Source organism: Athene cunicularia (assembly GCF_003259725.1).
Source record: "Athene cunicularia isolate RWA chromosome 9 unlocalized genomic scaffold, athCun1 chr9_part1, whole genome shotgun sequence".
NCBI classification, from domain to species: domain Eukaryota; kingdom Metazoa; phylum Chordata; class Aves; order Strigiformes; family Strigidae; genus Athene; species Athene cunicularia.
This window is the reverse complement of record NW_020799110.1, coordinates 12,897,026-12,922,615: the sequence shown is the minus strand read 5'-3', so window position 1 is coordinate 12,922,615 and position 25,590 is coordinate 12,897,026. Positions and strand designations below refer to the sequence as shown.

General features: G+C 49.2%; 1 protein-coding gene across 3 annotated transcripts in view; it reads left to right on the top strand.

The window, feature by feature from the left end:
- The window catches only part of P3H2 (prolyl 3-hydroxylase 2), a 73,917-nt gene extending 52,502 nt beyond the window's left edge, over positions 1-21,415 (top strand). For all 3 annotated transcript variants that reach the window (XM_026855204.1, XM_026855203.1, XM_026855205.1), the window contains exons 2-15: positions 3,939-4,085; positions 5,024-5,213; positions 8,003-8,134; positions 9,264-9,406; positions 10,467-10,556; positions 11,043-11,083; positions 11,578-11,672; positions 14,541-14,668; positions 15,269-15,364; positions 15,453-15,603; positions 16,133-16,250; positions 16,770-16,845; positions 17,754-17,894; positions 18,875-21,415. In XM_026855204.1, the coding sequence (XP_026711005.1) occupies positions 3,984-4,085; positions 5,024-5,213; positions 8,003-8,134; positions 9,264-9,406; positions 10,467-10,556; positions 11,043-11,083; positions 11,578-11,672; positions 14,541-14,668; positions 15,269-15,364; positions 15,453-15,603; positions 16,133-16,250; positions 16,770-16,845; positions 17,754-17,894; positions 18,875-18,967 (1,596 nt within the window). In that variant the 5' untranslated portion in view covers positions 3,939-3,983 and the 3' untranslated portion in view covers positions 18,968-21,415. The remainder of the gene's footprint in view (positions 1-3,938; positions 4,086-5,023; positions 5,214-8,002; positions 8,135-9,263; positions 9,407-10,466; positions 10,557-11,042; positions 11,084-11,577; positions 11,673-14,540; positions 14,669-15,268; positions 15,365-15,452; positions 15,604-16,132; positions 16,251-16,769; positions 16,846-17,753; positions 17,895-18,874) is intronic.
- The last annotated feature ends 4,175 nt before the right edge of the window (positions 21,416-25,590 follow it).

Sequence of the window (25,590 nt, the reverse complement as noted above, 5' to 3'; positions counted from 1 at the left end):
TGCTTTTATACACACACATCCACTTAAATACTCCCCAAAATGTAGCAGCTGTTGGCTTCCTTGTATTACTTGAATATTTCTAAGACAAATATGAGACATGATAAATTGGAAAGTGTTGAGTTGAAATGTTCTGCTTTGAGTCCACTTAACAAACTCCAAAGGTCATCTCCGCTGTGAAGAGCCTAGACGCAGTACGAGGTTTATTGCAAGGGTGGGAAAGGGATTTTTTTGATGTCTAGAAATCAGACTCTTCCTATCTCACAGGGGTGGATTTAATCCAGGAAGAACTAAGCCCATCCTAAGTTCTGTGACAGTTTTTGACAGCTTTCTGGAAAGGAGCTAGAACCAAAGGAAAAAAGAACATCCTACAACAGACTATTGCATCTTGCATCTCGAGTCACCAGTTCCCTTGCTGAGATGCATTTTGTCCTTTTTAAGTCTGCGTAGACAGAATACTGTCTGTGAATAGAAATCTGTGCTGTGGAAGAATGCAGTTCTTCTGAGCAGCTCAAATAGTGGTTTAGTACCACAGCTCATAAGTCTCAAACAAACCTCTTGTCCCATCTTGACCTCTAATTACTGGCTGCGGCGGCAGTCCTACCTACACTCAGCATAACCTGAAAATTCCCATCCTGAGACACTCTGGTCGGTCCTTTATCCTGTATCAGATGCTGTCCAGCTTCAGTGAGCTTTCCCAGGATGTGATTATGTTGAGACAAGGTTTTTCAGGATGGGATGTATGTTTCCGAATAGAAATGTCTCTCTTTTAAAACAAAAATTTATATAGTGAAGGGGGTGGGGGTATGTGCTGTCCTGGATAAAAATTTCTTACAGTCATTTATTTTGCTTGCCTTCTGGGAAGCCAAGGGATTATTCTGGAGAGTGGTGTCCTTAGGAAAACTCCAAGCAAAGGACTGGAATAGATCTTGTTTTTGCAGTAAAAGCTGGCTTCCCTGCATATGTTGTCAGCACAGAGCTAATCCTGAAAAACTTCTGAAGTTTACACAAGGGAAATTTTTGACATTTCAGTGGGCATAGCAGCACAGCGGTGCTTTGGTGTTCAAAAGGCAGATCTGGGGAGCGGGCTGAGATGCCATCTGACTGGAGCTTTCATCTTCCTTTTGGAGGTATTCACGCATGCTGCTTCAACCAGCTTTGCCCCGGCCTTTCTGGGAACCACACAAGCCATTCTGGCTGTGCTGGAGCTGCAGAGCAGTGGAGGGGGTTTAGGAGAGCGCCTGCCTGGCGTGGGACTGGTCTGGACCCGTGGCAATGGCTGGGCTTTTCCTTCAAAAGGTCTTCAAGTAGCCAGGCACCCGCTTTCAAAACGTCTCCATGCCCCAGCAAGCAATGTGAGAGTGTGTCTGGAACAGCTCATCTTATATAAAAGTGCCAGTTTCACAAATCCCCTGGTAGATTTGGAGGTCTGCTCCCATTCAGTGTCTCCCTATCACAATCACCCAGGCATCCCTGACAAGCTCAGCCAGTGATTGCCAACAGCCGTGATGGCTCCAGTTGCCACCGGTTTGACTCATGGTATAGCCCCCTTGTTTGCTCTGTAGGCTGCATTTGCACTCATCCTAATCTAAACAGCCCAGATGAATGCACCGGGTGCTTCTCTGGGGGATTCACTTCATGCCGGGAGCCTCGGTGTGTGTCCTGCAGTGCTTTGTCTCTTCCCCACCTCTCTCGCCTTTAATCTGGGCTCCCAATCACTGTCCTTTTTTTAATGCAAAAATTGTTTTCGGCAGCTTGCTGCACTTCCTAATTCCACCTTGTTTTGAGAAAAAGCCACAGGAAACCTGTTACAGTAATTTTTTAATATTTACCACTTGGAAATTGTGTTTGAGAGTGGAGATTCAAAGGGCAGTGTCCGCTTCCTTCACAGCCAAAACACACTCCCGCCACGCTGCCCCTAGAGAAGGTTACTTTGCAAAAATAATGCATGTCTTCATTCTGTATTTTCCCAAGTCTTGCCAAACTTTATGTGCAGTAGGAAAGGAGGCATCACTCTGCTAACTAAACAACTGGGGTATTTTATTAACGCTGGCAGACAGCTCTACTTTCCGAATAGGAGCAGATTTGCCGAGTGATTTGGTGTGGGCTTGGTGCTTCCAGGGGAACTCTCCTTGTGTAGCCGAATCAAACGTGTTGCTCTGCCCCACTCTAACTATTCCTTCTTAGAGCAGTGTTCAGTGTGAAAAAGGACTTTTTGCCATGCCACTGCTGCAGCCACATGCCCTGAGAAAATCCTTTGCATTTTTTCCCTTAGTATTTCACCACAAAGCTTTCACAAGCTGTGCATGCAAATTGACCATAGGATATACATACACAGGGGCATCCCTCAAGGAGAAGGCCTCATGGTTTCACTCAGATGTCAATCCCAGTTGGTTCAACAGGAGTTCATGTGTTATCAGATGTGTACTGGAATTTTAAAGATGATTGCAAACACTTCTGCGGAGGTAACAAGCAACCTGCTGATGAGGTGGCTGCTCAGGCAATTGACAGTTCAGCCACATTTCTGAAGATAATTGTTTGTCAGAGATGAACCTAGGTGTTAATATGCCTGGCTAGTGATGTCCGTATTCCCTCTCTGATCCCTCAAGAAATGCAGGGTTCTGGGCAGCTCATGGGGGGTCACTGAAAGAGGTTTAGGGCATTTCTCATGGCTTGACTGAAAGGCAAGCTACATTTGATGCTCATGAAGTGATGCAGTGTTAAGGAGCCTCAGGGAAGCTGCTGTTGTCTCCCAGGAATGATCAGGGTCTTGAGGGCAGCCATGGCCTCATCTCACCTCATGTGGCCTCTGCCCTGCTCCAGGTGTAGGATAACAGGGTGTGAAGCTCATGCTTCTCTGAAGGTCCCTTTTTCAGTTTTCGTCATCTGCCAGTCAGGTTGTGTGGTGGGCACATCTGCAGGTTTCTGAAGGTGAGCTGCCGTACGTGACAGCAGCATAGCATAGACATGCCTGAGCTCACTGGCTCCAGTGCTCAGGAGGAGCTGAGCAGCAGTGGTGCAGGGTTCAGTGTGGGTTTCGCTCTCGAGAAGAACGCTTGGACACAGCCTTGCAAGGGCTAGCATTAGCCTGGTCCTGGCTAACTAGCTTGGGTGAACCTGCTTAGACTGCATATGTATCCCAGGGGCCTGACTCTGTACCTTGCTGATACTCAGTGGTGTTGGCTTGCTTTTGGAAGCGAGTGCATTAGCCATGGAAGTGGCCACTCTCTTGCTAAGCCATGCAGATGTTTCACCTGAACATCTGTCCTGCTCACTGAGCTCCCGGCAGCTGCTGCGGATGTGTTTAGCGCTACCATTTATGTTTGTTTATGAGGCTTTCTCCAGTGTGAAACTAATGTCTGGTGTCAGTTCTGAATCTCTAAATCCAAACTAACTTGATATACCAAGATAAACTCCTCTTTTGCCACTACCAGCAGAGTCTGGCCTTTTACAGTTATACACAGCTGGGCTTAATACATGATCCCAAGTATCCATTTACAGGCAGAAGCCCTTAGCCTGCAGATAGCTCAGACTCCAGGGCTTGTAGAGAGAGGTCTCAGCAGCTGCTTTCCTCTCCTCTCTCTGTCTCATATCTCAGGAGAGCATCTCTCCACCTGGGGCTGAACAGAGGGTTGGAGCAGCTGAGATGAGAGGATGTGCAGCTGGAAAATAGGCTGGACCCCATCACCAACAGACCATGTTGCAGAAAGATAACTGACCTGTCCGGCTCTCAGGAACTCCAGCTCTTCCGATTTCCCTTATACTGGGTTTTCCGCTCATCTCAGCCTCTGTGTTCAGGTTTTCTGTGGTTATCCCATCATTGCCCAGAGCAGTGGTGTCAAAAGGGTATCAGAGGTCTAGGCATCAGAGGGTGCAACATATTCTGTGGTGTTCACTGTCCTATATCATCAACTCACTTGGTCTTTTTTATCTTGTTACAGCTGAACAAGTTGGAGGAGGCAGCAAATGCAGCTCACACCTTCTTCATGGCAAACCCCGAGCACATGGAGATACAGCAGGACATTGAGAACTACAAAACCACGGCAGGGAAGGTCAGCTTGATTGACTGGGAGGCCAAGCAGCACATGGTGAGTCTGAGCTAAAGTGGTGCCCGGGTTAAGTGTCAGGCAGTCTGGAGAGAAGAGATTTAGGAGGCCAAGAGAGCATCATCTATGAATGGGGAGATTCCTGCCAAGGTCCATACTACAATACAGCAAAACTCCCTTTCAGCACTCTTCTTTAAGGCAAGCCAGCTCCTAATGTTTCAAGGTATTCTCTGCTCTTTGTTTGATTGCTATGGCCCCAAACTAGTCCCTCTCTTCAGGGAACTCTGGGGTCATCCCTAGCTGTGAACACGCACCAGCAGTCAGCTTTGGATGCCTCCATGGGCACTGACAGACAGACCTTGGCTCATGTGTGTTTCTTTTGAGCTGGGTTCTACCACCTGGGCAGGGTACATGCACATGAGTGGTTGTACTGATGAGGGTGCAGGGTGGCAGGCAGGAGAGTGACAGCTTTTTCCCCCTTCCCAAAGCAAATGCGCAATGAAAATGCCAAGCCAATCCATCTTTCTGATTTCATAAGACAAAAGGGAGCAGGAGTGGCTGTTTGGTGTAATTAATGGAGCTCATTAGATGCCATTCTAAGACAGATCTGCTTGGGTCAAGAGCAGTCTTTTCCCTTTACATTCAGTGTAGTTGTTGGGTAGGAAGGTGAAAACAAAGACAAGGAATGGTTTTTCACATAATGCATAATCCAGCAGTGACCCTGAGGATTCCCTAAATCTTGAGGAGTTCAGAAGAGCATTTAGGCAGGTTTATGAGGTTCCACTGGTCCAAAAGTCCATTGATGGCTTAAACATGGTGTGGTACAACTGCTTACATCTGGCAGTTACCCAGGGAGGTTGTTCTGTCCCTTTCCACTTCTGCCTTTTTTTGAGAAGCCCCTGCAGTTGGCAAGGGCAGGATGCTGTGGTCTGAGCAGCATAGCCTGCTCATGGTTTGTCTTCTGCCTGCCTGCTTTGCAGGAGGACTACAGTGCCGGAGTAAGGCACTACGACAAGGAGGAGTATGAGCTGGCCATTGACTTCTTGGAGCGTGCATTGGAAGGATACTACTCTGAGGATGAAGATTGCCAGATCATGTGCGAGGGACCACAGAGATTTGAGGAGCATGAGTACCTGGAATATAAGGCTGGCCTCTACGAAGCTATTGCAGGTGAGATCTTTTTGTGTCTTTAGGGTTCTCACCCTTGATTGTGTAATGTTTTTAATTATTGAGTTTGGACCTTTGTCTGGATTTGGTGAAGTGTCTTCCTTTCCATTGCTGCTGCTGCTGGTGAGTAACACTGCAGGAGGCACTTGCAAGGCCAGAAAATGGAAATCCAAAGGACAGGGAACTAGAACATCTCATTTTGAATAGAAGCTGGGCTAGAATAATTGCATTTCCAGATGTGTGGAGTATTTTCAGCTTTCCGTAGCAGCTGGAAGTATAGATGCTTTAACATAAACTGCCTCGGTTTCCCCCTGTACACAGTCTCACATACCTCCCTGGAATCTAGATTTTGCTGGCCTCTGTTTATATTTTTCTGGTTTTTAGTGCATATGAAGAGAGCAGCAGAGTCGTCTTGGCCATGATCCAGATAGCCAGGAAAGTTGCCAAAAAGGCTCAGAACATAGATTTCCTCCCTGTCCAAAAGGATGGATTTGTCATTAGTGGAGACTCACCTAATTATGATCTTGACTGAAATCTCTGGAGAGAATTGAACATTGCTATGTAATCTTCAGATTTGCATGTATGGCTCTGAGCCAGAGGGGATTAAAATGGTTCATTCTCAGTAGAAATGAGATTACATTTAATTAGTTGTAAGGGAAAGAAGAGCAATAAATTAAGGTTTGTTTGGTGACAGGAATCTTACTTATCTGCTCAAGGTCTTGGAGTTGCATCAAGCTCTGGAGTTTTGCTTCTTGTGTGGAAAACCATTCAGATGCAGATTGTTTTTTGGTTTTGCATAATTCTGTTTGTGTTGAGACAGGAAATCTAATTGAAATGACCAAGATGAGAAACCACCAACATACCGGATGGGAAGCCGTCTTTGTTGAGTTTATTTACCCATGAAAAAAGTATGAGAAGTGTTGTAAGGGCTGACTTAATACCAGTGTAACCAGTGTCAGCTGATCATGCCTGCTTTTAAAACCATGACCAGGACACCAAGGGCCATATCAAGCCCTCCAAGAGAACAGCCTTCAGTGTCAAAGAAAACCCACCTTCCTTCTCACTGAAAGCTGCTGCTCATCAAACAGGATTTGGTCTCTGTTAAATCGTTTCTGTGCTGTGAAAGTCGCGTGCAGCCCCAGTGAGCAGAGAAGGTCTGTCTGTGCTGGACCACGCGGAGCGCAGACACGGTCGTGGTGTGGTGCTCCTCAACCCAGCACGTCATCTGGGAGTGAGAGCAAGCCAGATGGTCTCTGCAAGTGCTGAGACTTGGCTTGGCCAGATATGCCTGAAAATAACAACTCCAAACCCCATGGCCGTTCAGGCGCCCAAAGAAACAGGGTAGTGAGGGCACACAGGGAAATAAGCTACGTAATGCAACTTCTTGGCTATAGGGAACTAAGTGATTCCTTAGAGGACATCATAATCCAGAGTTTACCCCTGGGTCCAGGGTGCTCAGCCCCAGAGGTTTCAGCAGAGAGTGAGAACACTAATACACCAAGAAAAGAGCATTTAAGTTACTTCAAAACTCATTTCTCTTTTCAATCCCAATCTGATCTGCTGTGCTGCTGCATGGGGTTGAGACACTCTCACCTTTCCACTCCAGGGACAGATGCATTTCAGTGAATTGATTCCAGTCTATATAGCCTGTTTCTAGGGTACCTTGACAGTACCAAGAAAAAGCAGTGCTTCTCAGTGGTGGATTATTCCAGGTCTAGGATGCTTAAATAGTTTTAAATTACAACAAAATTATTTATGTCCTTTTCCTTCTTGTTCTCCTTAATGTAATACCCTGGATGTGTATGGTAAATCAGATAACTACTCAGACTACCTGCCCAGAGCAGGCTGTTTTGAGTTTCCACTTGATTTCATTGCAGATTCCTCAGGCTGTTTTTTTGGCAGCTCTGAGAAATGCTATGGTAGCTGAGCACATGTTTTTTTTCAAGCCTGTGTTTGTTTCTTAAGGTTTTTAATGGTGTACAGAGACAGAACAAGCAAAGTAGATTTGTAAGTGCATTGCAGCAAAGGCTCCAAACTGGAATCAGATGTCAGCGTTGGCTTCGGGATTGTACAGCTGATACAACGCCTATATTGTGGACTCCCACCAATTAAGAAACATTGCTAACGGCAGATGCTTACCACGTGCTTGCATTTCCCTGGGAGATATCTCATCTTTGAGAAGCAGCAAGCTTGGGGATTTTGCTGCCAATATTTGCACCTTACACCTTTCAGGATTGCGGTGCAGGTGCCTCACTCAGCTGTGCTTGAGAAGCTGCACCGACCTCTCTTATCAAAACTTCCCTGTGCCTTCGTGAGCTTTCTTGCAGCAGAAAGGAGAGGATTAAAGATGGGCTGAAGGAAGGGAGTATGGAGATGGCTTTTGTGTGGCAGCACATGTGGCCACCCTGTCTTTACATCTCCGCTTGCTTTGTGGGTGTCCTCAGCTTTGGTTTGGCTCTTGTGGTTGAAGATCTACCTGCCACCTGCACATCCCTGCACCCATCTGGCTTTCCTGGAAGAAGCAGCAGCTCCCTGTGCACAAAAGGCTCAAGCTCCCTCTACAGTTAACAGAAGGAGAAAGACATTTCTCAAGGGGGGCAGAAATGTGACTACAACTATATTGGCTTTGGGAAGGAGCTCGGGCTCTTTCTTTAGGTGCACAGGTCTCACCTGCTGGAACAGAGTTGTGTGAGTTGCATGTCCTTCAGTTGGGGAGATTTAACCTCTGTCTGTCCTCAGCACCATCACCATCCTCCTCAGTTCAGACTGTCTTCTCCCTCTTTTCTTGGCAGATCACTACATGCAAGTCCTGGCCTGCAAACATGACTGTGTCCGGGAACTCGCCACACGTTCGGGCCGAATCTCGCCCATCGAAAATTTCCTCCCCCTCCATTACGACTACTTGCAGTTTGCCTATTACAGAGGTAAAGGCTGTCTTTCTCTTTCCTCATAGTGCTTGCTGAGTTTTATTACATTTTGTGAAAGTTTGAATTGTTCCATGTGGAAATCAGGATATTGCCTTATGGTGTTTCTGCTACAGTGATGCAGTGGCATGATCTGGGTCAGGAAGCAAAGGACATCATTGGAAATTGTCTCTTCAAAAGTCAGGTTGATCAAAATGCAATTAAGTATTTTTGTCAAAGTGTTTTAAAACATCAGCTGAGTTTAAAAAGCCCATCCTTTAGCTTAAACATTATTATTCAAATAAATCATGCTTTTTTAGGGTCCTTTCATTTGCCTTTTGATATTAAAGTTCTGGTGATTTATATGTTTCACATTTTCTGAAACCAATTGATACATTTTCTAAGTTATTATATATCAGATATACAAGTTAGCCCAAGCTTATCCCAAGATGCCAGTTTTTGCTAATTACCAAATATTTTAGGATTCACAGTAAAGTTGCAGAAGTTGGCAAAATATTGCAAAATATCAGGAGTTCACAGTGCTGTAAAATACTGCCAGTTGTGTAGCTCTGTATGGTATTTTTCTATGTTCTGTTTCATAAAAGAAAATCTAGGTAGAATTCTGCTATCTCAGGCTTGTGCTAAGAGCTCTTTCCTGGGCAGAATGTGTGAGGGTCAAAATTGCTACTCAAACCTAAAGCTTCTTCATTCATCAGTGAAATGGGAAGAAAGCGGGAGGAGTCATCAGCATTTTGTGCGTGGTGTACAGGCATTTTATTCCTCTGCTCAATTAGAGGCTTAATGTGGTGGGTAAAACTCCCCAGAGCCATGAGAGATGCTGCAGAGCAGAGAGGCATTTGCTGTCAGGCTGCATCCACATCCTGCCCATCCAGTCGGATCGTTTGGATACTGTCTGACCTGTGCATGACTGCAGAGAAGTTGTGTCTCTCTGCCTCAGTTTCCCTGCCAGTGAAATGGAGAAGTTAAGACAAAGATGCATCAAAAGAGCCTTGTAAAATGCTGGGCTCACTCTTCAACAGATGGAGAGCTCAGTCTGTGCCCTCCCTCTCAGCAGGCTCCCCTCTGCCCCACTGTGTTCTCTGTGAGCCCCTGGCACTGCCCCCCTGACAACTCTTGTGTTGTTTCCCAGTTGGTGACTACATAAAAGCCCTGGAGTGTGCCAAGTCCTACCTCCTCTTCCACCCGGATGATGAAGATGTCTTGGAGAACGCAGGTTATTATGAGGGCCTCTTGGAAGGTACTGTGGATCCAGGCTCCATCAAACCCAGAAAGGTGAGACTGAGTGTCACCTAAGAGCCCTCGGCAGGAGGCTTTAACAAAAGCATCAACTGGAAATAAAAGCAGCTTGGCAGCTTTCCCACAGTGGAACCACTTTGAAAACATGTGGAGCTGCTGGACTAGGTGGTGATGCTAGTTGTCAGGTGCAAGTCCAGAGTCACTGGTGTGTGGGGGAAGCTGGGAGGCAGGATCTTCTTTAAATGGGCACTTAGCTTAGCAAAGCCCAAGCAGGGTCAGGGAGGGCGATGACTGAGTACCTCAACAACATAAACCCTCCTCTCGTTCAGTGCTCCAGAGGAGACGTGGAGGAGGAATGCAGTAGAGCACTGCGCAGAGGGCAACCTCTGTTAAGTGAGGGCTGAGAAATATTTTCCCAAGGGGAGGCTGGGATGTCGATGTTACTCTCAAGTCACTGAGCTTGGAGTTCAGTGCTAAGCCAGACAGTTCTGCAGGGAGTAGCTTTGCTATCACAGGGTTAGGTTGGGGTCAAACAATGAAACAGTATGAGTTCAGTCACACAGTGGGAGAGGCTTCCTCTCCTGTCCAAGCAGCCTTTATCTGCAGCCCTGGGGCTGACTTTCTCATGATACAGAAGAGAAGTTCCTCCTACCCCATCACAGCCCCGTTAGAGGCTCGTTCCCCTTGAGCCATAAGCAGAGGGTAGGCAGGAACTGGATTTTCCATTCCCTTGGGAATTCTTTGATTTCCAGGTAAATTTGGTACAATGCTAAAAAAGGAAAGAGAAATTATAAAGAAGAAAACAAGAACAATTATAATTTCTTCTCTCAATGCTCAGCACTCCCTGCCAGCTATGGACACGTATTTTGGGGCTTCAGGCTTCCCGAATGAGTTGCTGAGCATCTCCCTTTCTGTAACATAGTGAGTGGCTTAGCCCCATGTCCTGGCTTGCTCTAAGGCGTGACCCAAGCATCCCTCACCCCATAGGAGCCTGTGGTGTGCATGAAAAGCAAACCCCCTCTTGAAGCAGAGGTGCACTGCAGGTGTCTTGTGGAAGCTACGTGTGCAACTACTCCCCTTTTCCTCTTCTTTTCAGGAAGCAAAAATGCTGCTGCGGCGCCATAAGCTGGAGTCTCACCTCTTGCAGGTGGCTGCGGCCGGCCTTGGATACACCTACACGGAGCCGGTAATGCCTGGGTCTGCTATGGAGAGACCCTTAGGAGTCCACAGCTTTAGGAACAGCTTTGGCTCTCCCCTCTTGTATAAATTGAATCCCATTTAGAGGACTCAGGAGCAAGATCTTGGCCTGATTTGTTCCCTATGGAAAAATGGTGATGGCAAAGCAAGGAAGGCAGCTGTTCTGGGGCAAAGGAGAAGCAGACGTAGCCTAGTCCAGCTCTCCTGCCAAGGTGTCTGGCTGCATCTCAGCCACGGTGGTGGTGGGGTGGGACAGAGGAGGCTGGGCAAACTGGGCTCCTCTGTACTCACCATACGAGTTTGGGTTGGAGTCACATTTTCAATTTGGTGACCCCAGGCAATTGCCCAGAGTTGTGTGGGGTGGATCTATACCAGAGGGGCTGGCTGATGTCCCTGGGGGCGAGGCAGAGCAGGTGCTCCCTTGCTTCAGCTTGAGCATTAAATCAAGAAGCATGACCTCTCTCTTTTCCCACAGAACTACTGGAACAGGTACGGCGCCCGCCAGGATGAGCACAGGTGAGACACCACCCACCCCAGCTGAGCTCATGGCTTCACCAGTCCCCACAGTGGGGTGAAGGGGATGTGCCATGATGGGGTACCAGCCTGCCACTTGGGGGTGCTGCCCATCCACCCCAGAACACTGTCATGGTTGAATTAGGGCCCTTTGCACTTTACCATTACAAACATTCCCTCAAGCACCTTGGTTTAGCTTAGTGCCTCAAAACCAGCTATAGTCTAGAGGGAACTTGGTCGATGAGGCAAGTTGTGCTGTTCAGGTTTGTTGGTCTCTGTGCTTTGCTGGTACAAATTGTTGTTCCCATTACCACAAAACCACAGTTTGCCACAGGACAGGGTGAGGGCTTCTACATGTATCGGTGTGACATTTACAAGGTACCAATTTGCCTGGTTTTTTCACGTATTGGTTTCCGAAGGGTGCAAAACAGTGCAGTTCCCAGAACTGGAGACCTGTGGCCAAAGTAGTGATGCTCCTCTTCTCTCTTGCTCCTCAGTGTCCCATCAAGTATTAGCAGTGAACCAGAGGATGGGCCCCGGCTGTCCCTGGCAAAGAAACCCATGCCAAAACCAGATCGAGAGTTGAAGGAGGGTAAGTCTGATGGAGATGTTTCAACAAAATCAGAAGTTTTTTTCCTGTTACTAGAGACTGCAAACTGCAAAGGCTGTCTGCTGAGCAATGAAGGCAAATCCTATCTAAGGGGCTTGAAGTTTTGTTCAGGAGACAGAAGTGTTATATGCTGCCACAGCATTTCTGGGTCTGTAGATCCCACCATCACTGCTCTGGTCTTGGACTTGCTTTTCCCACCTGCTGAGCTGCTCAGTACAAAGCCCTGAGGTGTGGAGGTGGGAGGCTGGGTTCTCCCCACCATGGGAAAGATGACATCAGCAGTCTTTCCCCCAGATGCTTTTAAGGTTAAAGTGTTTCCTGTCGTCCAGGCCACAGAAGGATGGATGCTGGAGGCATTAGGTTTTGGGAACTCCAGTCCTGATGCTTTACTAAATGTGCTGGATCACACCGTATTTACAACCATTTCTGTTTGCAGACTGGCTTGTGATTTCATGTCTTGGCTTACATCAAATCACTTGGTTTTAAGGCATGTCAGCAGACATTTCAACTGATTGCAGCACATTTTCAGTGACCACAGAAAATACTATAACATCTTCTACTAAAGACAAGATTTCCCCCATAACAATTTTGAAATACTATATTGTAGCCAAATACCAAAGCATATTCCTCACTGCAAAATAACGGGATGTCAAGCCAGGAGGTGTCTTGTGTCTCCAGTGGGCCAGCTCCACAGCAGCAAGCAGTTAAACCTCCCTGTAATGCAATGGATGGTTGTGCTTTTTGGGGAATTTCACAGCTTTCTATGGCCCAAGCTGCTCAGTGTCATGTTCAGAATATTGTTATCCCTTCTCTAGCCGTACATAAAATAGGCAAATACCACAGGAAGATCCTGAAGGGCTTGCTTAAGCCAAGAGCCGATTGATTTATATTTGTTGGCCTGTTTGTCTTCTATAACCAAATAATTTCAGAATGCGTCTTTCTCTGCTTTTTCTTCTCTCTATGCTTTTATTCTGGTTTAGTTGCAGAATGTTTCCAAGTTTACAAAGAAAACTGAAACCATTCAAAAAGAAAATGGGATTTTTGTCCATCCAGCTGTTTTCTTTCTCTGTTGTCTTCTTTTCTTTCTCTCTTTTCACTTGGCAAAAGAAAAGCCCAGCAGAAAAAATGAAAAGTCCATTTTAATTTTGTACTCCTCATCTTGTACTCTCCCTTCCCCCTTTCTCCTTTCTGCCAATTCCTTCACCCTCAAAAGTCCAAATAATTCCCCAGTTTCTTTGGGGTGTTTTTCACAGAGCCTACATGTGGGAAACAGGTCTCTCTCTCTGCTGGTGCTTAGAGGTGGTAGGGTTGAGGAAGGTAGCCGGGAGCACGCTGCTGGTGTGGGACAAGGGTTCAGTGTTCATAGCACAGGGAAGCCTCCACTAGTTCTCTGGGAGGAACGGAAGCAACTGGGGAAGTGGTGAGTGATACCTTCCAGGTTCATCCCTCATGCCTACGGCTGGGGATGAGCAATATCTGATCTGGAAAACTCAAGCCCTGAGTTGGAGTGTGCCAGGAGTTTGGATTTCAGAGTCCTGTTTCTGATCCAACTGCATTTATAATAAATGCTATTATTGAGCAACAAGAACAGCAAAGTTAACATGAAGAACATCCCATCTTTTGTGTTCCCAGAAAACCTAACTCTTCAAAAATAAATTTGTGGGCTAGTGGCAGGGCTCTGCCCTCAGGGTTATGTGTCCTTCACAGGCCAAGGAGACCTTCCAAAAACACAGTGTGCCTCAACAGACAGGAAAAATAGTAATTATAAAAGTAGCGTAACAGAGAAGTTTCCTTGTGCCACATGGTGAGAGGAGCTCTGTGGCTTTGTTTCTTCTGTTTTATTGTGGCTGTGTGACAACAGATAATTTTTCCCACAATTTAGATGCATTTCACCTTCCTCTTGGAGAAACATCTGATTTAAGTTTTTATTGTTGCCATGTCTTTCATTCTCTCTCTTCAAGGAGATGAGGGGAAGAGGCTGCAGAAGATTGTGATTTAGTGGCCTTGACATGTTTTTCTGATCACTCAAATTGGATGGGGATGTATCCAAACTTCTTGTAAAGAGCTAATCTCTCTTTTCCTTGCCCATTAGCTTAGCATGTGGCAAGGCTTAGTTGCCCATACCAGGCAGGAGCCCAGGCATGTGCAAGCCCAGCCACAGTTGTATTACCATCCCGGGGATGCTTACCTGGGATCTCCAAAATTCAGCCAAGCCATTGGCTTCTGGCAGGCAGAGGGAGGCATCTTGGAGCAAGGGATGGCAGGGACAGCCGTGGCAGCTCCTTTGCCTCTGTGGAGGAGGATTGTCCTCAAGGTCCTTGGGCTTGCTCACTTCCAGCCCTGCTTTTTGGTGGAGAACAAGCGATGCTTGCTGCAAGCTCAGCACTACATTAGGTTTTCTATGTGTGTAAAAGACAGAAAACCCTACTGATGACAATTGCAGAGAGTGGCTTCACATGCCAAGCCAGCAAGATCCACGTAGTGCAAATGCAGTGGAAACTTATGGCCTCGGCTGATGCTGGCTGCTGGGCAGGAGGGCCAAGTTAGCCGGGGTCTCTCTTTGTGTCCCACTGGATTCTGACATTTTCAGGCTGTGGTCCCTGCGTTTGTAAGGCAGCTAATGAGAAGGTGGAAAATTTTGATACTCTTGCAGCAAATTGGTTTAATCTCCAGGTGTTTCTTTTGCTTCTCTTTCTTTTGTTGCTGTTGTGAGGCCAAACTCCGCTCTCCGCTGCAAAGCTCTTTCCCTGGCAGCACACCCAGCTGGCTTCAGCTGGCCCTCAGCCATGGTACAAGATGGCAACAAGGCCAGGGCATGTTCAGCAGGGTTGTTTTGTGCCTCTCCATCAGGGGGTCCGCTTCTCTACAGCGACGTGAAGTTCGTCTACAACTCACAGCAACTGAACGGCACCCAGCGAGTGCTACTGGATAACGTCATCTCGGAGGAACAGTGTCGAGAGCTTCACAGGGTGGCCAGTGTGAGTAGGCAATGCCCCTGGAGGGGACATGACAGCCACCTGGGCTGAGCTGCCTGATGCTCTCCCCAGCATCTGGCTTGTGAGGGCTGAGTGTGTGACTGGCCCCTGCAGAGGTTCTGGCTTCATGCCTCACTTTTGAGTGTTGCAGCTGATGTCAGGGTGCCCGTGGAGAGCAGTCAGACACTTATCCCCATAACACACCCGTAACTGCGGCACAGGAGCTGCTTTTCCATCTTGGGCCATTCTTAGAAACATGCTGCAAGACAGAGCATGTGCAGAAATAGCTCTTTGCCACATGTTATACACAATCCCAAAGAATGTTTATCCACAGGCCTGGTTGAGCCTTCTCGTTCATCATCAGCTGAGCCTGGGAAGGGATTGAGGATGCCTGAACATCCCCAGATGGGAGGTGGGTGGCTGTTTTCCAGCATCTCAGAATGGACCCTGTTCATGGAGAGCTGCAGTGCCTTCCCACTCAACTCGCATGTCCCGGTGAATGCAGCCCTGGGGGATTTGGGGAAGAGGGTGCCAGGTGCTTCCATCGCAGGTCCTCCTCTTCTGGGGAGCCAGTTCACCCTCACTCATGTTCATGTCTCTCAGGGGATCATGTTGGCTGGAGACGGTTACAGGGGTAAAACCTCCCCCCACACCCCAAATGAGAGATTTGAAGGAGCCACCGTTCTCAAGGCCCTCAAGGTACATCTTCTTCCCTCCTCCTGTCCCATGCCCTCCGTCCCAGCCAGCATGTGGCACTGACCTTCTCTCACCCCTTCTCCTTGCCCAGTACGGATATGAGGGCCGTGTCCCGCTGAAGAGTGCCCGGCTCTTCTACGACATCAGTGAGAAGGCTCGCAGGATCGTCGAGTCCTACTTCATGCTGAACTCCACACTCTACTTCTCCTATACCCACCTGGTGTGCCGCACTGCCCTCTCTGGTGAGAGCTGGGGGGCTGGCAGCAGGGCAGGGCAGGGCTGGGAGGACAGGAGGGGTTCAGCCCCCCACGGGGTGTTTACAAGTGGGTGACCCAACCCTGAGAGTAGCTCTCTTTTGCTTGATGATTAAGGTGGTGGCTGAGAGCTGAGCAAAGTCACTGTCCCCACAGTGGCAAAGGGTGGGCACTGCTGTCCTGAAGAAGCTCATTTCTGGCATGTCTCTTTTTTTTCGTGTCTCCAACTCTTCCTCTTTTCTTCTCCCTCTTCTCTTGCCTTCTCTCACTGCCCCTTCACCTTTCCAACCCCCCAGCTTTCCATCTCGCTTCACTGCAGTAAGGAACAAGCAGAGCTATGCAGATCTGAGTCTTCCCATGTTCTCTTTTCTCCCCAACTCTCCCTTCCTCTCACCTGTGAACAGCATCCAAAGTGGGGTTGAGGCAGGCTCCCCACTGTGATGGACCCCACAGAGCATGGCATTTCCATTTCATCCACCCCTTCTCCTTCCCCCTTCCTCCACATGGTCCTGCCTAGGCCAGCAGGAGAGGAGGAATGACCTGAGCCACCCCATCCATGCTGACAACTGCCTCTTGGACCCTGAGGCCAATGAGTGCTGGAAGGAGCCTCCTGCCTACACCTTTCGGGATTACAGGTGGGAAGGAAGCGGGGGATGCCACTGGGGACCCTCCTCAAGGCAGGGCATCCTGTTCCACAGGCTGTAAGCCCTAAAGCTGGTACATCCCGGCCGTGGCAAAAGTGAGATCCAGAAGGTAGTTTCTGGTGGCAGCAAGCATCATGGCTAAGCTTCAAGCCAGAGTTTAACTCTGATTGCTCTCTGATGTTTTAGGGTTGGGAGATTCCAGCTGTGGCCCACAGGACTGTGTCTCTGTCAGGTGTTCTTGATGCAAAATGGGAGGATGGGAGCTGGTGGGACCCAGGGGACATTCTGAGAATTGTTCCCCAGCCAAGGAGAGATCTGCCAGTTCTCAGCTGTGGCTCCAAAATGAGGGCAGTTTGGGTGGCTCTGACTGGCCCACAGCAGGACCTCCCGTGCCTGGCAGCCCCCCCGTCTTAGTGGAGTGATGCAGGATCTGCCCCGGAGGTGAGGGTCAGTCAGCCCCAAGTCTTCCCTGCTGCTCCCCTCACAGGGGTCTCCCTCTTCCTCCCCCAGTGCCCTCCTGTACATGAACGCAGACTTTGAAGGAGGCGAGTTCATTTTCACTGAGATGGATGCCAAAACTGTGACGGTAAGTCAGTGCTATGAACCAAACACTGTTCCTCAGCAGCCTGTGCTGGGGCTCTGGGCTTCCCCAGGCAGTCTGTGGCTTCTACCTTGCAAAGAGCCCGTACAAAATCCTGCTGGCAGAGGTGCACAGACCTTCCGTGCCCTCCCCAGAGGCTGCACTGAGCAGGAAACCTGCAGATCAGCGGGATGGCTGAGAGTCATCCCTGCCTGCAGGACTGCTGAGCTCCCACCCCATCTTGTGGCGAAACATGAAGCGGTGCCTGTCTGCACTGTGCAGCGTCTGGCCCAAAGCAGGTCACAGTGGCGGGCACGAGTCTGAGAGTGATGGGGCTCAGGCACAAGCCCTCACCTCTGCATGGGGCCACTGGGGAGTCTGGGCACCCCCATCCATGGTTGGGCAGAGCATCTGGACACCGTGCTGGGGCTCTGAAGTTCAGTAGTTGCTGGAGGGTATATGGCATCTACCTAAGACCAGTGCAAGAGGGTTGATTTGGTTGGCACTTCTACCCCAGAGGTCCCACAGGATACCTGTTGTGGTCTCAGCAGAGAGAAGAAAGGCATTGGACAGCCTGTGCCAGGGTTAGCTTGTGTTTCCTTGGAGCTGTGCCATGGCCCTGTTTTGCCATTGGTGGTCACCTGCAGGCTTTGCAAGGACTCCATGCCACTGCCTCCTTTCTGCGTGATGGCTGCACAGCAGGATCAAGTCTCACACCTACCTGTTTACCCCACACATTTTTATAGCCATGCCCAGAGCTCTGCCTGTCTTCCAGAGCAGCTCATTGGGTCCTGGGGTGATGCAAAGAGATGCCCAGTAAGATCCCAGGCCCTAGACCATCATGAGCCCAGACATGGCCAGTGCATTTAGTTGTGTTGCTCTCTGCCACCTTGGTGTTGTCTGTTTTCCCACAGGCCTCCATCAAGCCCAAGTGTGGACGAATGATCAGCTTCTCATCGGGCGGCGAGAACCCCCACGGGGTGAAGGCAGTTACCAAAGGTCAGCGGTGCGCTGTGGCTCTCTGGTTCACCTTGGACCCGCTTTACAGAGAGCTGGTGAGTCCCTCCGTCACGACATGAGGGGAGCTAGCGGGGTACTGGAGGAACCTGGGCTGTCTTCAACCTGGTTTCCCCATCACACCCCCCACAGCCGTGTTCCCATCTGCTGCACCACAGGGGCATGAGCTGGTGGCCCCGGGACTGAGCAGTTTTCCCTGCCAGCCATGCTCCTGGACACCCATCACCCTGGGCCCATGGGGTGCGGGGCTGGGCTGGGGTGTTGAGCAGGGTGCGGGAGGGCTCCGTGCAGGGCTGGGCTGGCCGTTTCTGACACCTAGTGGCAATAACCTGATGAACGGGCAAGTCCTCCACAGCCAGCCACAGCTCAGAGGCCAGCGATGTGCGGCTGCTGCCAGGTCCTCCAAAGCACTTTGGTAGCCTGAAGTTCATGGGTCTGGGCACCAGGATGCCTTGGGAGATGTGGGCTGTGATGCCTTTCAACAGGTAACCTCCAAGCAAAACTAAATGCAGGGAGAGAACAAAACCCTTGTGCCTTTGCCTTGTGAAGCAAGTGGGCTGAGAGGTTTTGGAAGAAGCTTATTTCCAAACACACACTTTACTGCCTCTCTGCTTTTCGGCACCTGCTGAAATCCCTCCGTGCTTGGTGCGTGTATGGTAGGAGATCTGCCCTGCCCAGGAGCTGGAAATCCACACCAAGCAGAGGGGACGGGTACACTGTGGCAGTCACTGCTAGTGAAGTGTGATAAGGGAACAACAGTACATCAGCTCTGCATCAACCATTGCGGGCCCTGGAAGGAGGAGGGGTTTAGGTATTGAGGTGCAAAATGATTTGATTCGTTTTGCCCAACAAATCCCCAGCTCAAGTCCCAAGCTGTCCCTTGTCCTCTCAGCTACACTCGTGGTCCTTGGATGAACTGCTTGCTGTGGGGTCCTCCCAGCAGGCTGAGCTGCGCTGAATAAGCTGAGAGCAGGCACTGAAGCTCTTCTATTACATTTTTTTCCCTTCCCTCTTGCAGGAGCGAATCCAGGCAGATGAAGTGATCGCAATGTTGGACCAGGAGCATCTAGGACCCAGCGAAATGAACATCAACCCAAAGGATGAGCTATGAACTAGGCCAAAGACTTTTTCTATTAAATATTTATTTAATATTGTTAATCTTATTAGAACCCTTCTATTTTTGTACAGAGTGCTGTATAAATTAACAAGTTAATAAGATTGTGGAGTTTCAGGAGTGCCTCTCCTGTGTTTAGTACAGCTCTTGCTGGGACCCCTCAACTCTGTGCCAGCATCTCTTGCTGTGACTTTGCTTCTGGAATTCCCTGATGCTGGTAGAACCCAAGGTTAGAAGTCATCATTTCCAGGTCCATGTTGGAAAGTAGCTGAAAGGCTCAGGGATGTTACCGTGCCATGGTATTGGGTGATCATGGTGCAACTTTGTGCTCCGGGTGTCCTGACTGCATCCTCCTGTCCTGATAGTGCAGGAGCAGCAGTGTTCATGGTGTGGTAGCATCTATTTCCTCAGAGTATTTCTGACCCAGGCTGAGGGTGTTGCAGTGAAAGCACATGCTGCTTATCACAAGGAATTTACTATGCCAGTAACTGCTGCTAAGCTAGTAAACCATCCCTCTCCCACCATTAAATTAACTCCTGTGTGTGGGATCAGAGCAGCCCCTACCATAGTCAGAACGAACACTGAAATCACAGAACTGCCCACATCCCAGACATACGGACAGATTGTATTTTGACCAACAGCTGCTTCTGCTGCTAGAAAGCAGTTTCTAAAAGGCAGGTTGCAGCAGTCTTTGCTGTTGAATTTACTGCAAGGCTGCTGTCTCTCGAGAAAGCACTGCAGGGATCTTGGCTGGAGTTAGCATCCCTGAGCAGGTTTGCTCAGCTCCCTGCTGCATTGGCACTTTCTCAGGCCTTTTCTGATCCCCTCTGCCAGCTTTGGCATTCCCAGGATTTAACATCTGTAATAGGGAATTGTCATTTCTCTTTATTCATACAGCTTGTGCCTATCCAAATCTTTCAGGCTCAGCAGCATCCTCTTCTCATCCGGTCACTAGCTCCAGAGCCGTAGACAAGGATGGTCCTTCTGCAGAGACCTCAAAAGCTGGTCCTGGGCAAGATAAAGGGGAACTCGGTGCATCTGGAAAAAACAAATGCCCAGACTGTGAAGATGCCACCATTAATGTCTAGAAAATGATGGGTCATTTGCTGCACCTCCTCCAATGTGGAATTTGCAGGGGCAAAAGTACTGAATGTTTCTGAGCCACCAGTGTAGCTTGTTTCTTGGAAATTAGATCTCCCTTCCTCATAGACTGTTGAAAAGATTCATTGCATTGGCTCCCAAAAGAACTGCCCAGAGGTCTCTGCTTTCAGAGACCCTTCCCTGCTTAAGTGCTTCCCCTGTAAATGCTTAGCCCACCTTTTCTAAAATAGCTGGAAGAAAAGCTGGAGGGAAGAAGGGGAGGGCAGCTGGAGAGCTGAAACTGTGCTTGTGTTGTCTCCCATCTGCACTACGCTATTACATCCAAGGCTTGACTCCTACATGCTGCACTTTCAGCATGAGTTTGAGCTGTCATCCCCCAACACCCACATCTGCCTGAGTGCATCCTGCAGAGCTGTCCCCTCCAAGCAGCTCGGTGCAGCCCCTGCGCTGCCAGGGGATCCCACCAGCTGGCCCTCCTGCTGGGACGTGGTGGGGCATCACAGGTCATGGTTTGTTTGCTTCTGTGGTGGTTAGCCAGAGCTGTGTCTAAATCCAGGCGAAATAAACTAAACACAACATCTGGGCCTGTCTTTGTCTTTCTTTAGACAAATATTAGAAGGGGAGTCTGGGGGTTATGTGGTTTGTCTCACGATGGTGCCTCTTCCTTTGGGGTTTCCTGCTCCAGTCCCTATAGCACACACGTGCATCCCCATCCTGGAGGAAAGACCGAGGCACCGATGTGGCCAAGATTAAGGAAAGCTCTGTGTGTTCATTTGCCTGCCTCTCCATCTCCTTTGCTGTGCATCCAGCCACCTAATAACTTGTGCACCATTGGCACACTTCAGGCAATTTGGAGAGCAGGAGGAGGGTGTCACAGCCCCTGTGCACTGCTGGGGTGTGCTGCAGGCTTGGAGTGAAGCTTTGGTGGAGAACAGAGGAGCAGCCTCAGAAGGATGTAACTTTTTGGGACTCAATTGCAAACACGAACCCTAAATCCTGGGCCATGCTGTGCACCCCGCTGCTCTGCTGCTGAGACCTGCCTTCGGCCCGTGCCAGGGTGAAGCCAGGAAACAGGAATGCGGTGAGTCAAAGGCACTTTCCTGTTTGTTTTTCCAGCTCTCTGCTCTGGCAAAGTCTAGCTGAGAAGTGGATTTGTATTTCTGCTGCAACAGCAGAGGTGGTTGCCAAATTTATTGGCACACTGTAGCCTCATAGGAGCAAGTTACAGAGCTCTTTGGGATGTGCACCAAAATACAGTGTAGGCTTTTGGGTCTCTGCGGGAGAGCTGAGCACGCACACGATCAATGTGATCAGGCAAAGCCCGTTTATTACAACTAAGAAAGCCCTTTTATAATATTCTCCCGCACACGTGAGTAACATGTAGTACAAGTTCCCAAGACTGGACAGATAACTTAGCCCACACTTTAAACCTTCTTACGATTGGATAAAAAGTGCCACATCAGCCCTGCCAGGCTTCCTGCCTCGTATAACTTCCTCTTCCATCCCAACCCCTTCCAGGAGTTGTCTCATCGAGTTTCTCCCCCCTCACTCAGGGTCACATCCTTATCGCATTCTTGCTCGGCTGAGGCTCTTACCAGTCTTGTTCTCACGCAGGATTGCTCACATGTCAATTCTCTCACAGAAAGTCCTCTTGAATCCCAACAGGTCTCTTGTATCTGAGTGGGATGGGTTGATAACAGGGTGGCTTGGCCTCTGAGAAACTAATTCTAACTCAGATATGATGTAGGGGCCTGGCATCTGCCAGAGCTCTCAGGGTCACAGCCAGACTGCCCACGGGGCACTCACGTCCCTGGAAAAAGAAAGCTAACAACAATACCAAAAGTATGCACTCCTCTTTGGTCAAATACTCCCCAGGGACAACCTGGTGCATTAACATTTTTACTTCCTGCTACAATGGCTCACGTTGGTTATTCCTCTCTTGCCCTGCCAGTCTGGTAATTGCTGCTTCCCAAACCCCCCTCCACAAAGCAGCTCCCGAAGGAGGCAGTGCCTGAGATCACACCACTCTGAAAAGCTAATGTACATTTCAGAGCAAGCCTCAAGGCTCCTGGGTCAGCTCTGAGCTCCTCTAGCCAAGGCTTGGCCACGTAAGGGAGCCACAGCATACTTAATGTGATGGCCATTTGTTATACATGTCCCAGTTCTATCATGGGTAATAGGAGTGGTTTGGTGATGGAGATGGTTGAACCGTGTCTTAGTTCCTTGTTAACTCTGCCATGCCCCTCCTAATACTAATAATATATGCAGAGTGGGATTAGCAGGGTTGATTTATGACAGTCAACTAGAAAAAAAAAGAAAAAGACTCCTAAAGGAAACTTAATAGAATTAAAAACTATTTAACCCAACAACTGAATCGGCTCTGTGTGTTTGTGTATGCGTGGGTGCAGCCATTGGTCTGAAAGCAAAGCTCTGTGCAGTGTTACTCAATGCCAGAGGATCTTTACTAGCAACGGGCTTTGCATTTGATTTGAGAGCCATGTTTGGTCGCCCCTTGCCCAAGGCTGCTGCTAGGAGTTAGGTGGAAGGCTGGAGGAGCCCAGTCTGTGCCACAGGCACAGGGAGTCATTAATTTTTCAGGAAAAAATACAGCTGAAATGGATGCTTTCATCAGGGAGATGAATCATTGCACTTCGCAGTCAGGGATGTGGCAGCAGAGACTGCGGCAACGAGGGCACAGAGGCATTGGGAACAGCAGCTAGCAGGGCCCATAGTAGCCCAAGGCACCTGACACCTTGTACAGAGGGTAGAAACATGGAAAACACCTTGTACAAGCAAAGAACCACCCATGAGGGCCAGCCGAAAGTCTGAATTGAATCTCCTTTAGGCTGTAAATGTCTTACTGCAAGTGGCTGATGAAAGTTTCCCTCCAGCCAATATTCACCCCTGAAACCTCACCTGAAAATAAGACTTACAGGTATTTACAAATCCCTGAATCCACAGTCAGGACTGAAATACCTAAAGCTTCTTATGTCCAATGGCTACAGAGTCCAATAAAACCTGGGCACGCCTATAGGCGTTAGCCTGTGATACTTTTTGAGGTGTTAATTTTAAGCAACTGAACCTCACCAGTATTGCTGTGGAGGCTTAGGGACATGTGGACAAGTCGGTCTCCAGCAGCTCCACTGAGTGATGACTAATCCCTACTGATTCCAAGCTGGGAGATGATAAACTTATAAAATATGGTGTATTCGGACCTTTTGTGTTCCCCCTTTATTTTCTAGGAGTTAGACTGGCAGTCTAAAATACAGCAGCTCTGATGACTTTGGAGACCAAGCAATAAACCCCGCAAGAGGCCAGTCCAGCTGAAGACCCTCTTCTGCTGCCATTCCATCCCACCCTGCAGTTGCATCCCTCCTGCTGTCTCCCCACCCTGCTGCTTCATCTCTGCCTTGGTGATGGACAGTTTGGGTGACACCATCCCTGCCAGCTGCTTCACCTAAGGTTGGCCAGTCCCTGTGCAAGGGTCTCCCCGCCTTGGAGGCACTGTGGTCGTGGGTGAGAGCAGAGCCTGGACTGGTTTGTCATCGTTGCATTACAGCTGCTGGCTGCCTGTGAGCTGCAGTGACTTGGCATGGGGAAAGATGTGAGCAGAGGCAGGAGATGGAGTTTGCACTAGGCACTGCTCATCCCTCCTGGTTAAACCTGGGCAGAGACAACCTGAGAGCTCACAGGCAGCCAAACATCTTCCAGTGGAAAACTTGTCTTAAAAAAAAAAAAAACAAAAAACCAACAAACTTTGTTTCCTCCTGTCCACACCCTTGCCCAGCCTGGGGAAAAAACCCAAAACAAGACAGCTGGCTCTAACAGTGCTGGCAGTGAGATATAAATGGGCTAGTCCTGCTTTGGGGAAGAACTATATTAAAAAAGGAAAGAATCATCCATGTCTTGTTTCCGCAACTGCTCCTACGCCCACACGCCAACAGAAGAGCCACCTTTTCCTGTGGGAAATGTTGCTGCTTGTCTGTGCATTGAGCTATGACCCTGGCTGGACCCCACAACGTTGTGCTCTTCCCAGGTGTGGATGGGTGCATGTGTACATGTGCTTTTCCTTCCGCCACCCCATTTCCACAGCAGGCACCCAGTCTAAGATGTTTTGGTGCCAGTGACAGCACCAGACCCGACGGCGTGCAGCCACGCATGAGGCCAGATCCTGCACCATTGGTCACCCCAGGTACTGTTCTGCCTTTGGGCCTGGGGGGCCCACACATACGGGTGCAGTAGATGCCATCGAGAACAACAGGGCGCCGCCACGTCTTCCTGGAGCACGGCGTAGTGGGTGTGGGTCACTCATCTGCCCTCAGCGCACACACTGCACCAGCAAACTGCTGTCTCCACAAGTCTGGTGGATGCCGTGGCCAACCTAGCATTACTTTTACCTTGTTTCAAACACATGGTGAAGGCTGGCACCAAGTTTGTTTCCTTCTCATTTAAGAAAAAAAAAAAAAAAAAAAAAAAAAATCATAAATGTCAACATGTCCCAACTCCTTGGATGCCATCTAACCCTGCCAAAAATAAGTCCCAGCACACTACAGGAACTTGAGAAAGCAAAACAGGCAACTCAGAGAGCTGCCTGGCCACTCTCACCCTGTTCTGGGGCAAGGCAGAGCGCCGTTGAGCCTCAGGGCAGTGGGGTTCAGCCTCGGTCCAGCTGGGCGGCAGGAGAGCACTGGTGCAGGCAACCGCAGAGCGTGCTGTGGCAGAAGCAGGCAACGCGAGGGCCCCGTGGGCAAACGGAGCCGGGCTGGCGAGTGGACACACTTGGCAAAGGAGCAAGTCAGCTAATGATCGTTTCCAGGGGTGGTTTGGATAACAAGAATGGCAGTTCTAGTAGGTATTTCCTGAGGTTGAGCAGGGCAGGGCAGGGGGAATTAGTATGAGCTCAGTTTAGCTTCTACCCCTCCTTTATTTGTAATGAGATTAACAGCAGAGATGGCAGCAGCACCATCAGTCTGCTGCCGCGATGGGGTGAGCTGATAACAGCTCCACTGCCTTGCATGCGAGCCCAACAGCTCCGGCCCACGGGCAAAAACAACGGAAAGAACACCCTTTTATCACAAGTGGCTTTTTTGCAATGGCCTTAGAGTGGCTTCGCTCCCAAGTTCGGGGGAAATGCATTGCACTGGACTGGCCTGGCTGCCCCTGGCAGTGCCAGGAGTGTGGCTGCCCTCCCAGCGCATCCCAGCGTCACCAGCCCCCCCCTTACAGCACTCCTGCACCCGATGACAGATGAAAGCACCAGGCTAAAGGTTGGTCCCTGCTTTGTTGGTGAGAAATGAGGCCACCACTTGCTGTCAGTGTGCTTTGGGCAGCTCCAGTGCAAGAAATGAAACCAGTTGGTTTGACTGCAGTGAAGTAGAAGTTAGAAAGACGTGTGAATGCCCTGAAAGGTACCTCCCAACTGCTCATGGTGCTTTCACTGGACTGTAGCAAAGGTGCAGAAGAAACTCTCTCATGACGCTCCCTCCTAGAGATGAGAATGTGGACCCTCTGGTAAATTT